At 46.0% G+C, this 17391-nt stretch overlaps 1 protein-coding gene across 2 annotated transcripts in view; it reads left to right on the plus strand.

The window, feature by feature from the left end:
• Positions 1-17391, plus strand: part of TRIP10 (thyroid hormone receptor interactor 10) — a 145158-nt gene that overhangs the window by 119977 nt on the left and 7790 nt on the right. Inside the window, exons 10-12 of one of the 2 annotated variants that reach the window (XM_060763339.2) lie at positions 6105-6284; positions 11862-11971; positions 16717-16849. In XM_060763339.2, the coding sequence (XP_060619322.2) occupies positions 6105-6284; positions 11862-11971; positions 16717-16849 (423 nt within the window). The remainder of the gene's footprint in view (positions 1-6104; positions 6285-11861; positions 11972-16716; positions 16850-17391) is intronic. The other variant, XM_067464110.1, reaches the window with a different exon arrangement.

Consider the following 17391-nt stretch of genomic DNA (forward strand, 5'->3'; position numbering starts at 1 on the left):
TTCCTGCTTCTTAGCAGGGGGTTGGACTGGATGGCCAATGAGGTCTCTTCCAACTCTTTGATTCTATATGTTTTGTACCTCAAATACTAGAGCTGATGGAGGATAACTGGTGCCATCTTTGGAATCAGCAGGTCAAATATACCCAGAAAGAGGGCTAACATTCGAGACACCAAAATGTGTGTTGGCCAGTGTTATCATGGTAAGCCTTGCCTATCAAACCCTGGAGATGTGATCAGTTTGCTCAGCGAGTGAGGCATACTCCATGCCAGTTGGCAAGGTGCCATTGCTTTCTCCATTGCTCTGGCTGCCTCCTGTCTCCTTTTGGCTGCTTGTACTAGTCCTCATGAAAAAGCTTTCTCCTCCAACCTTCTGGGCCTCGCCAGTGCTTTCCAAGAATATAGGTTTTTTCCCCCCCTGTGGGTAATACTTTTTGGCAGCTCTCTTGGTTTCTTGAACCCTTTTTTGCCTCTCTCCGGCTTCCTGCACTTCATGGCCTCCCACTATGAAGGCTGCAAATATCTTTGTCCCTGGGACAGTAATTCCCAGCTGTGCCTCTCATTCAGAGACGGGTGTTGCTTTCCCCTCCAGTCCCTAGTTGACCTCTGTGTTTATACGCTGCAGATGGTTATGGAAAAGGTCCAAGCTTTACTTCAGCAGGTCTTTGCTTTTCCTACTTATTTCTCAAAGTAGCTCCTTTACAACTTGCACATGAGCTTAGAATTATGAAATTTCTGGAAATTTTGAAGACATGAAAAAAAAAATCACTTGTCATTTTGTGGAAAACATACATTTTAGCCAAACGGAAACATGTCCAATTAGTGACCATCACACATTTTTTGGACATGTGGACCTTTCTGGGTTTTTTTTTAAAACTGGGAATAAATATAGGTTGCTTACCTGTAATCGTAGTTTCCCGAGTGGCCACCTGTGAATTCGCATATATGGTGGAAACTACCATATGTGCGATTCACAGTTGACCACGATGGGAAAACCTGGTTACATCGTTTAGCGGTAGTGTAAGTGGTCTCCAAAATATTAAGGTTAACTTTAACATTAAGTTGTTAGAGAAGCTTTTATTTATTTTTATTTACACCATTTCTACCCCGCCCTTCTCACCCCCGAGGGGGGACTCAGGGCAGCTAACACAGGCAGCAATTCAATGCCACAATATCTTTAAGTACTTCCACTCCCTTCCGAAGATTGCTACAACCCTCTTCTAATGACTTCAAGTACTTCCACTCCCTTCCGAAGATTGCTACAACCCTCTTCTAATGACCAATCAAGACCAAACTTGGCATACATAGCCCCCATGATCCACTCTACATCCTGGTGCAGTTTGAAAGAGGATGGACTTTGGATGATGGGACTTGCAGTACCTTCACTCACTTACTGACACCACTGCCACCCTCATCTAATGACTGATTTTTTGGACATGTGGACCTTTCGGGGAAAGGTCCACATGTCCAAAAAATGACTGATAAAGACCAAACTTGGCACACAGAGCCTCCATGACCCACTCTATAAACTGCTGCTGTTTGTAGGAGGATGGGCCATGGATGATGGGACTTCAAGTACCTTCACTCACTTCCTGAAAATAATGCAGCCGTTATCCAAAGACCAATAAAGACCAAACTTGGCATACAGAACCGCCATTACCACTTTCTCTAATAACCCGGGCAACGGCGGGTCCCCAAGCTAGTATCTATATAAATAAAAATGAAATGTTCATTTGTGCTATTCACAGAACTCAAAAACCCCTGGACCAATTGACACCAAATTTGGACACAAGACACCTAACAACCCAATGTATGTTCTCCACTCAAAAAAAAACCATGAAAACAAAAAGGCAGAAAGGACTTCTGAACTACATGTTCACAAAGGGGAAACTGCATTGCCCACAAAGAGACCCATGGCCACGCCCCCTCCTCCTCGCGAGGAAACACCCAGCCGGCTGCTAAAGCATGAGGAGCCAGACACGCGTGCATGGCTACACGCACACACAAGTGAGAATGGGCACCATGGGAGTGGAGGTGGAGTCTTGCGCGAGGAAGGCCGGCGGGTGGGGGAGGGACTTTAGGAGCCTACCCACTGTCCTCCTCCACTTCCTCTCCTTCCTCATCAGAAACTGCACCACCACCGCTTTAGGAGTGAGGAAGAAAAGGAGGAAGATGGTGGATGGGCTCCTAAGTCCCTCCTTTGCCAGCAGAAGCAGCAGCCTTTTCCTCTTGGCTGCCCCCCCCCCCTTTCGTCGCCTCCAATTCCTCCAAGATGCCCGGTGGAAGCAGCAGGCAGGAGGGAGGGAGGGAGGAAGGAAGAGAGACTGTTGCCTTCTTCACCAACTCTTCCTTGCCTCCCTCCCTTCACTGCTGGAAGGAGGAAAGAAAGAAAGAGGCAGAAACAAGGTTCTTGTGGGTTTTTTCGGGCTATAGAGCCATGTTCTAGAGGCATTTCTCCTGATGTTTCGCCTGCATCTATGGCAAACATCCTCAGAGGTTGTGAGGTCTGTTGGAAGTAGGAGAAATGGGTTTATATATCTGTGGAATGGCTGGGGTGGGGCAAGGAGCTCTTCCCTGCTGCAGTTAGGTGTGAATGTTTAGCTGATCACCTTCATTAGCATTTGAAGGCCTGCCTGAGCCTGGGAAAATCTGTTGCTGGGAGGTGTTTCCCAGGCTCAGGCAGGCCTTCAAATGCTAATGAAGGTGATTAGCTAACATTCACACCTAACTGCAGCAGGGAAGAGCTCCTTGCCCCACCCCAGCCATTCCACAGATATATAAACCCATTGTCCTAATTCCAACAGACCTCACTACCTCTGAGGATGCTTGCCATAGATGCAGGCGAAACGTCAGGAGAAATGCCTCTAGAACATGGCTCTATAGCCCGAAAAAACTCACAAGAACCTAGTGATTCCAGCCATGAAAGCCTTTGACAAGGCAGAAACAAGTTTTATTTTTGAATTCTCCCATTCCTCTGCATCCTGCTCCCTTCTTCCTCCTCCAACTCCTTCTTTCTTTCCTCCCTCTCCTTCTCTCTCATTTCTGTAGATCTGTCTCCGGCAACACGAGCACACATTTAACTCTCTCTCTTCTATTAACATCCAGACCGGGAGGTAGCTCCCTCTGCCACACTCCTTCTCTCCCTCACTCCCTTCCCTTCTTTCCTCCCCCCTTTTCTTCCTTCCTTCCCTTCCTGTCCCTCCCTCCTTCCTTTCCTTCTTTCCCTCTTTCCCTTCCATCCTGTCCTTCCTTCCTTCTTCCTTTCCTTCTTTTCCTTCCACCCTCCCTTCCTTTCCTCCTCCTTTCCCTTTCTTCATTTCCTTCCCCTTCATTTCCTTCCCTCCCTCCTTTCTTCACCCCCTCCTTCCTTTCCCTCCTTCCTTCCTTTTTCCTTCCTTCCTTCCTGTCCCTCCTTCTTTCCTTTCCTTCCTTCCCTTCTTTCCCTCCCTCCCTCCCTCCCTTTTCCTTCCTTCCTTCCTTCCTTCCTTCCTTCCTTTTTCATTCCTTTCCTTTCCTTCTTTCTATGTAAGATATAAATACAATATTTTATATATTGTTATATACATTACTATATAATACGTTACTATTATATATTACTATATAATACAAATTAAATAGACTTGCAGAATAGAGTTGGAAGGGACTGTCAAGAAGTAATGAGAGAAGGAGGGAAAGGGGGAAGGAATGAAGGAGGGAAAAGGGGAAGGAGGGAAGAAAAGAACGAAGGAAGGAAGGAAAGAAAGAAAGAAAGAAAGAAAGGGAGAGAAACAAGGAAGGAGAGAAGGGAAGAAAAAAGTGAAAGGGAAAGAAGGAAAGATGTAACCAAAGAGCAAAGAAATGGAGGAAAGAAACAGGTAGAGATGGAAGAAAGAAGAAGATAAATAGGAAGGGAAAGAAGTAGAGGAAAGGAAGGAGAGAAAGAGGGAGGGAAGGTTGGCCACAGCAACGCGTGGTAGGTACAGTTAGTCAGTAATATAATATAAAATCATCATACATAGCAAAGTTAAAAACAGTAACATTAATTAAAATCACATAATCTAGATAATATTACATTGTGCATATTTGGAATATGAATTCATTTTTGGCATGACTTCCAACCAATGCATAAAACACAATTTCTCGGGAAGGGGTCTGGGGCTAAGGTGTGAGAAGTGTGTGTATTGGCGGGGGGGAGGCGGAGGGGTCTCAATGGAGACAGAGAGAAGAGAGATGAGGGAATGGGGCCTCTACTTCTCAGAAGCTTCTCTAGTTTTCCTGCTCCCTCTGGCCGGCGCTTTCAAAGCTTCCGAATATTTTATTTATTTATTTATTTCCTATATTTATACCCCACCCTTCTCCCCCCTGAAAGGGGACTCAGGGCGGCCTAACAAAAGCATCATACGATGCTAGCATCATAGAAACAATCACAGTACAATCAAAAAATTAAAACAACAGTGGGTTGTTGTAAGTTTTTTCGGGCTATATGGCCATGGTCTAGAGGCATTATCTCCTGACGTTTCGCCTGCATCTATGGCAAGCATCCTCAGAGGTAGTGAGGTCTGTTGGAACTAGGCAAAAGGGTTTATATATCTGTGGAATGACCAGGGTGAAACAAAGGACTCTTGTCTGCATTCACACCTAGCTCCAGCAGACAAGAGTCTTTTGTCCCACCCTGATCTTTCCACAGATATATAAACCCTTTTGCCTAGCTTTTTATGCCCTCTTCCATGAAGCCTTACTCAGAATAGAAGTTGGAGGTAGGCTTAGTTGCTGCTTTTCTTCAGAGACTACGGACCTCACTACCTCTGAGGATGCTTGCCATAGATGCAGGCGAAACGTCAGGAGAGAATGCCTCTAGACCATAGCCATATAGCCCGAAAAAACCTACAACAACCCAGTGATTCCGGCCATGAAAGCCTTCGACAATACATTAAAACAACAATTAAAACAATTAATTAAGACACATCCATTAAAATCAAAATCCAAAAACCAGTCTGGGTCAATTCCTTGCCATAAGTTGTGTGATTTTCTTCCACTTGCTGCTCACTGATCAAACGCTTGGTCCCATAACTAGGTCTTGATTTTCCTTCTAAAAGACAGGAGGGAGGTGGCCAATCGGATATCTTTAGGGAGGACGTTCCATAGGTAGGGGGCCACTGCTGAGAAGGCCTTGTCTCTCGTCCCCATCAACCATGTTTGCGATAGTGGTGGGATTGAGAGCAGGGCCTCTCCTGAAGATCTTAAACTTCGTGATAGGTCGTGACAGGAGAATAGCTTCTCTTCTCAATACCAGCGCTACATCCCTTCATACTCAGGACTATATGTGGCACTTAGGTTTAGGGTCAGCTTCAGACCCCCCCCCCCCCAAATTCTCATGGTGGTCCGCGAAAAGGCCTTACTGGTGCATTATTTAAACTGTTATGTTTATTCATATCATGATCTGATCACCATACTCAATATATCCCATATGCATGGGGGTATTGGGGTAACGATACAAAAGGTTTGCTAAGGTAGACCCTCTTTCACTCAGACTCAGTCCCCCCAGATCAAACTCAGCCCCCCCCCCCCCCCCCGAATCAAAATCCTGGCTACGGGCCTGTTTAGGGTCAATTTAGCCCTTCACATACACAGGTTGGAAATCATAGGAGCAGGAATTTTCGATTCTTTCTAGAACTTATTGCAACAAGGGGTCCCCATGCATCTTTGCCTTTTTCATTCTCTCCGCTGCGCTCCCTGGTTGTGGGATGCTATTCTGTAGCTCATGCTGCTGCCTCCTACCTTCTTCCTCCGCTTCGTATTCTTGGTTTTTGTTTTTATTTTGTCTATTACAGTGCATTCCTGTTATATTGGTCTTGCCAGATTGTCTAGTCAGGTGAATGAGGTAGGCAGTACACGTAGGAAGTAAACTTGCTTTTAAGGGCAAAAGGTTACCCCAAAAGGTCAAAATCGGCCATCCGGTTTGCTTCCTGTTGTAAACATATGCAGTATAGATGGAATGTACTGTAATTCTCCTTGTTCTTGTTTGGGATTTTGTGTGTGCGCGTGCCTTTTTATTTTCTTACAGAGTTTTTTTCCCCATTCTTCTGTGTGTGTTTACGTTTCTTGTTCACGGCCCTTGTCTGTCGCTAGCTCCCGCCCCCTCCCTTCTCCCCCTTAAATTGCCCCTCCTCTTTATCTTCCCCTTCCTCATCTGCCATCAATGGACCTCCATCCCCCAAATTCACCCGTGACCCCTTGTCTTACTGTTTGAACGAGATCAATAAGACAGTCAAACCCCGCATCACGTCCTTCCGCAGCCTCAAACGGGGGGTAAGTGGATGATTTCGTTTGCTAAATCCACCTCGTGCGTCTGCTGCTTCTAAAGGCTCTTGCCAGGGAGAAAATCACAGCCCTCGGTTATGTCTTCAATATAGCCATTGTTTGGTAGTGAGCAGATTACTGGGAAGAGAAAGTGCACATTGGAAAATCAGCTCAGTTTAGCTCCCTTTAGGCCAGAGCCTGAGAAGGTGTCTTTTTGGATCTCATCTCCCAGAAACCCACAGTGACATGACTACTAGGACTTCTGGGAGCCTTAATCCAAAAACTTCACAAGCTGTGATTTAGATATGCCATATTGGCACAGAAACAGCTATTTTAACACAGACAGGGCCTTTTCTGTGGTGGCCCCTTTTCTGTTAAGGCATCTCCTCTGAGTTTGTGTTTTTAGCCTCAAGGTCTCGAGAAAAGGTCCGTTGTAAGACCAAACAGGGCATAGGACCACCCTATGCCGGTGCTTGACGGGGTTACACTCCCCCCAAAGGCGCAGGTTCGCAGCTTGGGAGTGATCCTGGACTCATTGCTGAGCCTGGAACCCCAGGTCTCAGTGGTGGCCGGGAGAGCTTTTGCACAGTTAAAGCTTATGTGCCGGCTGCGCCCATACCTTGAGAAGTCTGGCTTGGCCATGGTGGTCCACGCTCTGGTTACATCCTGTATAGCAGTGGTTCTCAACCTGGGATCCCCAGATGTTTTTGGCCTACAACTCTCAGAAATCCCAGCCAGTTTGCCAGTTGTTAGGATTTCTGGGAGTTGAAGGCCAAAAACATCTGGGGACCCCAGGTTGAGAACCACTGCTGTATAGACTACTGCAACGCTCTCTACGTGGGATTGCCTATGAAGACTGCCCGGAAGCTGCAACTAGTCCAATGCTCGCCAGCCAGGTTACTAACAAGAGCGGGGTACAGGGCGCATACAACTCCCTTGTTGCGCCAGCTCCACTCGCTGCCAGTTAGCTTCTGAGCACAATTCAAAGTGCTGGTTTTAACCTACAAAACCCTATAAGGTTCCGGCCCAGTTTACCTATCCGAACGTATTCTCACCTATGAACCATCAAGAGTGTTAAGATCGTCTGGAGAGGCCTTGCTCTCGGTCTCGCCACCTTCACAGGTGCGTCTGATGGGAACGAGAGACAGGGTGTAGCGAAATTGCTACTCTATGTTAAATTTTTGGTGTATAGCTCTATGTTTACATATGGCAGATAGGGAAGAATAGGCACAGACAGGGTAGCAACAGCAGAGATAGGATTCATTTGCATATGGCAGCCGATTGGTCATATGCAGATTAGCGTAGGCCCAGGATTTGAAAAGGTTGCTAGGCTAAAATGACAGTTGGGGAGAGAGAAGAGCTGAACATTCCAAAGGGGCGGAGCCAAGGTTTAAAAATAGGCAGTTAGAGAGTCAAAAGAGTTAGTTAGGGATTGCTGTTTGTGAAGGGAGTTAGGGATTCCTGTTTGTGAGAGACAGTTAGGAACTTCTGTGAGAGAAAAGAGTTAGGAAATCCAGTTAGAAATAAGCACGTATGAAGATGTGTTAAAGACTTCTGATATATATATAGAAGTAGTTAGCTAAATAGAGCTCAAGTTTTAGGAACATAAAGAAAGCCAGTGGTGCTTTAGTCAGAAAATAATTTCAGTCAAGAGTGTGTAAAGCAAGTAACATGTTTGTGAATGTGAAACATTGAAAGTCTATTTCAGAAAAGTAAACCAAGTATATTATACTGACTGTAAGCCTCAAGATTGCAACAAAAACCAAATGTAACCACAAGCGTTGGAGTCAGAAGTTGTGTGTCTGCAACCATGAGAAAAGATAGCTTTTTATGCCCTCTTCCATGAAGCCTTACTCGGGATAGAAGTTGGAGGTAGGCTTAGTTGCTGCTTTTCTTCAGAGACTACGGACCTCACTACCTCTGAGGATGCTTGCCATAGATGCAGGCAAAACGTCAGGAGAGAATGCCTCTAGGACATAGCCATATAGCCCGAAAAAACCTACAACCCAGTGATTCCGGCCATGAAAGCCTTTGACTATACTATGGGCCCATTATTCAGATATGTTGGCTTTTTATTTGATAACTAGTACTGATTTTTTTGTGGTGGAAGGAATAAGAAGGCAGCCTTCCAGCCAGAGCAAAGCAACCCAGTCCTGTGCATCATGAAGCCATGATGGTCTCAAAAACAGGAGACCAAAATGGTCCAAGATGGTCACATAGTAAACATAGTCCAAGATGGTCAAATTAAACCACCCACCTAGGCCAAACTACATCCAGGAGGACAGGGATGGGAATCATGTGGTCATCCAGATATTGCTGGTCTGCAAGTCCCAGCAGCCTTAGCCAGTGATGTTTTAGCCCAGTGGTTCTCAACCTGTGGGTCCCCAGGTATTTTGACCTACAACTCCCAGAAATCCCAGCTGTTAGGATTTCTGGGAGTTGAAGGCCAAAACATCTGGGGACCTACAGGCTGAGAACCACTGTTTTAGCCCAACACTACCTGTAGAATCAGCACTGTATTAGGGTCATATAATTCCCAGCCATGCTATGACTTCAGCAACATGCCTAGTCATGGACAAACCAATGTAGGATAGACTTCTCCCCAGAAACAACTGTGGAAATCAGTTGGCCCCTGGCTGAGGTGCTTGATTTGAGGAATTTGGGAATCAAGGAACTAAGGAATCATAGAATCAAAAAGTTGGAAGAGATCTCATGGGCCATCCAGTCCAACCCCCTGCCAAGAAGCAGGAATAGTGCATTCAAATCAACCCTGACAGATGGCCATCCAGCCTCTGTTTAAAAGCTTCCAAAGAAGGAGCCTCCTCCACACTCCGGGCAGAGAGTTCCACTGCTGAACCGCTCTCACAGTCAGGAAGTTCTTCCTCATGTTCAGATGGAATCTTCTCTCTTATAGTTTGAAGCCATTGTTCTGCATCCTACTCTCCAAGGAAGCAGAAAACAAGCTTGCTCCCTCCTCCCTGTGGCTTCCTCTCACATATTTATACATGGCTATCATATCTCCTCTCAGCCTTCTCTTCTTCAGGCTAAACATGCCCAGCTCCTTAAGCCGCTCCTCATAGGGCTTGTTCTCCAGACCCTTGATCATTTTAGTCACCATCCTCTGGACACATTCCAGCTTGTCAATATCTCTCTTGAATTGTGGTGCTCAGAATTGGACACAATATTCCAGATGTGGTCTAACCAAAGCAGAATAGAGGGGTAGCATTACTTCCCTAGATCTAGACACTATGCTCCTATTGATGCAGGCCAAAATCCCATTGGCTTTTTTTGCCGCCACATCACATTGTTGGCTCATGTTTAACTTCTTGTCCACGAGGACTCCAAGATCTTTTTCACACGTACTGCTCTCAAGCCAGGCATTGTCCCCCATTCTGTATCTTTGCACTTCATTTTTCCTGCCTAAGTGGAGTATCTTGCATTTGTCCCAGTTGAACTTCATTTTGTTAGTTTTGGCCCATCTCTCTAATCTGTCAAGATCGTTTTGAATTCTGCTCCTTTCCTCTGGAGTATTGGCTAACCCTCCCAAGATCAGAAGAATATGGTATCCCATCGCCTATTGCATAGTGGGACTTTACCAAATTTCTGATATTCAACCCACAACCCAAGGGCAAAGTTGATGGGATTCGGGGTTACAGCCATAGACAAAAGGTGGCAAGATGATCAAGTCCTAAAAGACCAGACTATTTTTGTGTGTTACTGTTGATATGTGAGTTATATTAATTGTATTGCTTTATTTGCTTACTGCTTTGTTGTTTTACTGATGTGTTGTTGGGCTTGGCCTCATGTAAGCTGCCCCGAGTCCCCTTGGGGAGATAGTGGCAGGGTATAAATAAAGTATTATTATTATTATTATTATTATTATTATTATTACACAAACATGTGGACAATTTTAACAGAAAGGAGGAAAACATGAAAATGAACAAAATCTGGCTACCAGTATTAAAAAAAACTCTAAAATTACAACAGCACAACAGCAGAGAGGAAACAAACAAGGACATCTAATCACCTCTCAACTAAAGTTTGCTCCAGGCACTGCCAGGCAATCAAATGCTAATCAAGGTGATCAGTTGAAACATTCACACCTAGCTCCAGCAGTCAAGAGTCCTTTGTCCCACCCTGATCATTCCACAGATATATAAACCCTTTTTCCTAGTTCCAACAGACCTCACTACTTCTGAGGATGCTTGCCATAGATGCAGGCGAAACATCAGGAGAGAATGCCTCTAGACCATGGCCATATAGCCCGAAAAAACCTACAACAACCAAGTGATTCCGGCCATGAAAGCCTTCGACAATATTATTATTATTATTATTATTATTATTATTATTATTACTTACCTGAGATATCATTAGCTGGCTCACAGCCAATGACTGATAAGATTATTGGCCTCCTTTTCTGACCAGTCTTTGGGTGGATGGTTTTGTTACCCAACCAGAAGGCCAATAATCTTACTGTGTGTTGGGAACCCCCCAGTTCAAATGTAGCTTCAGCTATTGCAAAGTGAGGGTAGCTAAACTATCTAAGGCACAAGGTCACACTGCTTCATGTTGCTGTTTTGCATTATTAAAAAACCCAGAACACATTAATGGAGGCAGGAAGAGGGTGACTAAAATGATCAGGAGTCTGGAGAACAAACCCTATGAGGAGCGGCTTAAGGAGCTGGGCATGTTTAGCCGGAAGAAGAGAAGCCTGAGAGGAGACATGATAGCCATGTATAAATATGTGAGGGGAAGTCATAGGGAGGAGGGAGCAAACTTGTTTTCTGCTGCCCTGGAGACTAGCACACGAAACAATGGCTTCAAACTACAAGAAAGGAGATTCCATCTGAACATGAGGAAGAACTTCCTGACTGTGAGAGCCGTTCAGCAGTGGAACACTCTGCCCCGGAGTGTGGTGGAGGCTCCTTCTTTGGGAGCTTTTAAGCAGAGGCTGGGTGGCCATCTGTCAGGGGTGCTTTGAATGCAATATTCAGTTGAAATATTCACACCTAGCCCAACTGACAAAAGTCCTTTGTCTCACCCTGGTCATTCCACAGATATATAAACCATTTTTCCCAGTTCCAACAGACCTCACCTCTGAGGGTGCTTGCCATAGATGCAGGCGAAACGTCAGGAGAAATGCCTCTAGAACATGGCCATATAGCCCGAAAAAAAACCCACAAGAACTTAGTGATTCCAGCCATGAAGCCTTCAACAATGCAATATTCCTGCTTCTTGGCAGGGGGTTGGACTGGATGACCCATGAGGTCTCTTCCAACTCTATGATTCTAAGGTCTGTTGAGGCCATACTTTGAAGTCCTTTGGAGGCTTGAAAGTACTACTGGTTACCTCTGCTTGACTTCTCCTGTCCTCAAAGGTCGATAGGTCTGATGCAATGTCAGGTCCCAGGTCCTGAGAGGATTGCTGCCTTCTCCAGACTCTTAGTTATGGATTATGGAGGGTAATGTGCCTTAAGCAGAGTGGAGATCAGCATGTAGGAGGGTGTTATAGGTCAGTAGGACAAAGCATGGAAACATCCAAGAGGAGCAAGGAAGAAAGTCATACGTGTCTTTTTCTTTTTGCCAGACTGTGATCACGGAAGACTTTAGCCACCTGCCGCCAGAGCAGAGGAGGAAAAAGCTCCAGCAGAAGATCAAAGAAAGAAACCGGGAGTTACAGAAAGAGATAGATCAGAGGTGAGAAACAGAGACAGCGTTCACTGTCTCGAATTGGAGAAAAGACAGAACCCATACAAACAAAACAGAACTGAAATTAATCTTCTATATAAATAAAAATGTAATGTTCGTTGTAATGTTGTCGGTGATAAGTTAGTTCCACTCCACAAAACCTGATGGGTACTTACTTACTTTACTTAGGCGATCCCTTGTAGTCCGAGGATGATGGTCCTCCAAGGCCTGGCGTTCTGTCGGTGGGTCCGTAGAGACTGTGGAGCCCAATTCTAAATCTGCATCTTCTCCCGCAGTGAGGGCCTTGGTTTCCAGGTGGAAGACGGTCCTGGTCGGGGTTGGCTTGACGCGCCTTCCTCTTGGCACGTTTCTCTCTTTCACCCTCCATTCGTGCCTCTTTGAATTCTACAGCACTGCTGGTCACAGCTGACCTCCAGCTGGAGCGCTCAAGGGCCAGGGCTTCCTGGTTCTCAGTGTCTATACCAGAGTTTTTAAGGTTGGCTTTGAGCCCATCTTTAAATCACTTTTCCTGCCCACCAATATTCTGTTTTCCATTCTTGAGTTCGGAGTAGAGCAACTGCTTTGGGAGACTGTTGTCGGGCATCCGGACAAAGTGGCCAGTCCAGTGGAGTTGATGGTGGAAGACCATTGCTTCAATGCTGGTCGTCTTTGCTTCTTCCAGCATGCTGACATTTGTCCGCTTGTCTTCCCAAGAGATTTGCAGGATTTTCCGGAGGCAGCGCTGATGGAATTGTTCCAGGAGTTGCATGTGACCTCTGTAGACTGTCCACGTTTCGCAGGCATATAGCAGGGTTGGGAGGACAATAGCTCTATAAACAAGCACCTTGGTATCCCTACGGATGTCCTGGTCCTCAAACACTCTCTGCTTCATTCGGAAAAATGCTGCATTCGCAGAGCCCAGGCAGTGTTGAATTTCAGTGTCAATGTTGACTTTGGTGGAGAGGTAGCTGCCAAGGTAGCGGAAATGGTCAACATTTTCTAATGTTACACCATTTATTTATTTATTTACTTTCGTGTCAGGAGCCACCAGACAGTTGTATTACATTTTTAACAAAACAAACAAACAGATAGACAAAACACAAAGTTTGCAAGCTTGGTAGTTGATTAAATGTCCTTTGAACAGTATCTGGCCACTTGGAGTGCCTCTGGTCTTGCCGCAAGGAGGTCCTCCATTGTGCATGTAGCAGGGCTCAGGCTGCATTGTAATAGGTGGTCTGCGGTTTGCTCCTCTCCACACTCACTTGTCATGGATTCCACTTTGTAGCTCCATTTCTTAAGATTGGCTCTGCATCTCGTGGTGCCAGAGCGCAGTCTGTTCAGCGCCTTCCAAGTCGCCCAGTTTTTTGTGTGTCTAGGAGGGAGTCTCTCATTTGGTATCAGCCACTGATTGAGGTTCTGGGTTTGAGCCTGCCACTTTTGGACTCATGCTTGCGGAGGTGTTCCAGCGAGTGTCTCTGTAGATCTTAGAAAACTATTTCTTGATTTAAGTCATTGACGTGCTGGCTGATACCCAAACAAGGGATGAGCTGGAGATGTCACTGCCTTGGTCCTTTCACTATTGGCTGCTACTTCCCAGCGGTGTCAGGTGGTGCAATACCGGCTAAACAGTCTAATTTCTCCAGTGGTGTTACACCATTAAGCTGTATTTCTGGCATTGGAGAGGGATTGCCTGGTGACTGCTGGAAGAGCACTTTGGTTTTCTCAATGTTCAATGACAGGCTGAGCTTCTTGTATGCTTCTGCGAAGCTGTTTAGAGTGGCTTGTAGGTCTTCTTCTGAATGCGCGCAGACGATGTTGTCATCAGCATACCGGAGTTCTATAATTGATGTTGATGTAACCTTGGCTTTGGCTTTCAGTCCGCTGAGGTTAAATAGCTTGCCATCCGTCCGATAGATGATTTCCACTCTGGTGGGAAGCTTCCCGTCAACAAGGTGAAGTATCATAGCGATGAAGATGGAAAATAAAGTTGGGGCAATAACACATCCCTGTTTGACACCTGATTCCACCTTAAATGGGTCACTTTGGGAGCCATTGCTGTCCAAGACTGTTGCCATTGTGTCATCATGTACCTGATGGGTACAACAAGACTCTTTGGAAAGTTGGGATATTGTCATGTGTGTCTGAGTGGGAACAAAGGATTAAGCCAAACCAAATGGTATTTGGAGGGCAGTACAAGCCAATAGCAGATTTTATTTATTTTATTTATTTCTGCTACTTATACCCCGCCCTTCTCACCCCCGAGGGGGGACTCAGGGCGGCTTACAAAAAGAGGGCAGAATTCGATGCCCTTATCCAAATACATACAAAATATAAAAACAGTTACAATAATTAAACAATTAGCAGATTAAAACATCAATATATAGCACAATAGCACAACAATATCACAACAATAAACAGTCTCATGGTCAATATTTCGCATTCCATAGGTCCAATAGGTTTCTTCATTATTTGCCCATCATTATGGTCTTTCTTTTTAGCTGCCAGAGTTTCCAAAAGCCTGGTCCCACATCCAAGTTTTCAGCTTTTTCCTGAATGAGAGAAGGGAGGTCGCTGATCTGATCTCCCCGGGGAGCGAGTTCCACAGGTGGGGGGCCACCACTGAGAAGGCCCTGCTCCTCGTCCCCGCCAGTCTCACTTGTGATAAAGGCGGGGTCGAGAGCAGGGCCTCCCCAGAAGATCTGAGACTCCGAGGTGGGATGTAGAGGGAGATCCGTTCAGACAGATACACTGGGCCGGAACCGTATAGGGTTTTGTAGGTCAAAACTAGCACCTTGAATTGTGCTCGGAATTGGATCGGCAGCCAGTGGAGTTGGCATAACAGGGGGGTGGTATGCTCCCTGTATGCCGCTCCGGTGAGCAATCTGGCTGCCTCCCGTTGGACTAGTTGAAGTTTCCGAGCAGTCTTCAAAGGCAACCCCACGTAGAGTGCGTTGCAGTAATCCAGCCGGGATGTGACAAGAGCGTGGACCACCGTGGCCAGATCCGACTTCGCAAGGTACGGGCGCAGCTGGCGCACAAGTTTTAATTGTGCGAAAGCTCTCCCGGCCACCGCTGAGACCTGGGGTTCCAGGCTCAGCGATGAGTCCAGGATCACTCCCAAGCTGCGAACCTGCGTCTTCAGGGGGAGTGTAACCCCGTCTAACACAGGCTGTAACCCTATACCCTGTTCGGCCTTACGATTGACCAGTAGGACCTCTGTCTTGTCTGGATTCAATTTCAATTTGTTAGCTCTCATCCAGTCCGACACAGCAGCCAAGCACCGATTCAAGGTCTGGGCAGCCTCCTTGGTGACAGGTGAGAAGGAGTGACAGATTTGGACATCATCTGCATAGAGATAACATCTCATTCCGAAACTCCGAATGATCTCCCCCAGCGGCTTCATGTAGATGTTAAATAACATCGGGGACAGAATTGAACCCTGTGGGACTCCACACAACAACGGTTGTGGGGCCGAACAGGTGTCACCCAATAACACCTTCTGAGACCGACCCTCAAGGAAGGATCGGAGCCACCGCAGAGCAGTGCCCCCGAGCCCCATGTCCATGAGGCGTCCCAGAAGGATACCGTGATCGACGGTATCGAAGGCCGCTGAGAGGTCCAGCAGAACTAACAGGGACACACTCCCCCTGTCTAGTTCCCTGCGCAGATCATCTACCAAGGCGACCAAGGCTGTCTCAGTTCCATGTCCCGGCCTAAAGCCAGACTGTGCCGGATCTAGATAATCAGTGTCTACCAGAAACCCCTGGAGTTGTGTTGCCACCACATGTTCCATGACTTTGCCCAAATAGGGGAGATTGGAAACTGGCCGATAGTTGTCGAATTGGGTGGGATCCAGTGATGGTTTCTTCAACAGCGGTTTTATAATAGCTTGTTTTAAGCTTGCTGGAAACTCTCCTTTCTGTAAGGAGGTATTAACCATCACCTTCACCCACCCTGCCAAACCCCCTCTGGCTTCCTTGATCAGCCAGGAAGGGCAGGGGTCTAGGATGCATGTGGTGGGTCGCACCTCTCCAAGGATCCTGTCCACATCCTCAAGCTGAACCAATTGAAAAGAATCCAACAAAACTGGACAAGCAGATGCTCTCGTTACATCCCCAGAGACTGCCGTTAACATGGCATCCAAACCCGACCGAATCCGCTCAATTTTATCCGCGAAGAATCGAGCAAATGCTTCACAGCGAGCCACCGAGTTATCAGAGATCTCGCTTTTTGGCGGATTTAACAGACCTCTGACAACTCGGAAAAGCTCAGCTGGACGATTCTGCGCGGATGCAATATTGGCTGTGATGAATGTTTTCTGAGCCGCCGTTATTGCCACACCGTAGGACCTTAGAAAGGCATTCAGATGTGTTTGGACTTGATTGGTGGGGTTCTGGCGCCACATGCACTCTAGCCTCCTCTTCTTTCGCTTCATCGCTGCCAGCTCCTCGGTGAACCAAGAAGTCATATGAGCGTGGGTTCATTCTACTCCAAATGCTTCAGGCCAACTTTTTGTAATTGTATGATCTGTATTTTAATGTATTTTATGTATTAATGTATTACGATGCTATTATATTTATCCTACTTGTGTATGAATTTCCTGCTGTTAGCCAGTCTGAGTCCCTCTTCGGAGGTCGAGAAGACCGGGTTATAAAAGCTCTACATAAATACATAAACTTCCTTAAGAATCAGCACAGTGCAAAAAGTCTTTGTCCCTCCCAATAACCTACTCTTGTTCTTCTTCCTTCTTCCAGAGATGCCTTAAATAAAATGAAAGATGTTTATCAGAAGACACCACAGATGGGAGACCCAAGTAGTCTTGAGCCAAAGATTTCAGAGACTCTGGGCAACATTGAGAGATTGCACCTAGAAATCCAGAAATGTGAAGTAAGGGCTTGAGGGGGGAGAATGGTCTATCTTGTGTGTGTCTGGTGTGCTTTTCCTTGCAGTTATTCAAGCATCATGCCCATATCCCAGATGTGGCTGCATCCCAAGTCAAGGATGTCCTTCCAATGACTCTGAACTAAACAGTTATTCAGTGCTTTGCTCAGTTTTCAAAATTATTATTATTATTATTAACTTTATTTGTACCCCGTTAGCATCTCCCAAAGGACTCGATGCGGCTTACAAAGGCCAAGGCTTCAAAACACAACATAACAATACAAAACCTAAAGCAAATTAAAAACAGTTAAAGCAATATTAAACAACAAGCAATAAGCAATACATCAAGACACTATAAAACTGGGCCGGGCCAGAGTAATGGGTACAGAATTAAAAGTGCTGATGTGACAGGTGATATGTAAGGATTATAGGGTAAGTGCAGTGTGCAGCAATCTTAATAAAGTGCTTCTGGGACTTGTTATTGGAGTTTCCTATTCTGGAAAGGCACATCGGAACAGCCAGGTCTTCAAGTTCTTTCTAAAGACAGC

This window comes from Anolis sagrei, chromosome 2 (genome assembly GCF_037176765.1).
Source record: "Anolis sagrei isolate rAnoSag1 chromosome 2, rAnoSag1.mat, whole genome shotgun sequence".
Lineage (NCBI taxonomy): Eukaryota > Metazoa > Chordata > Lepidosauria > Squamata > Dactyloidae > Anolis > Anolis sagrei.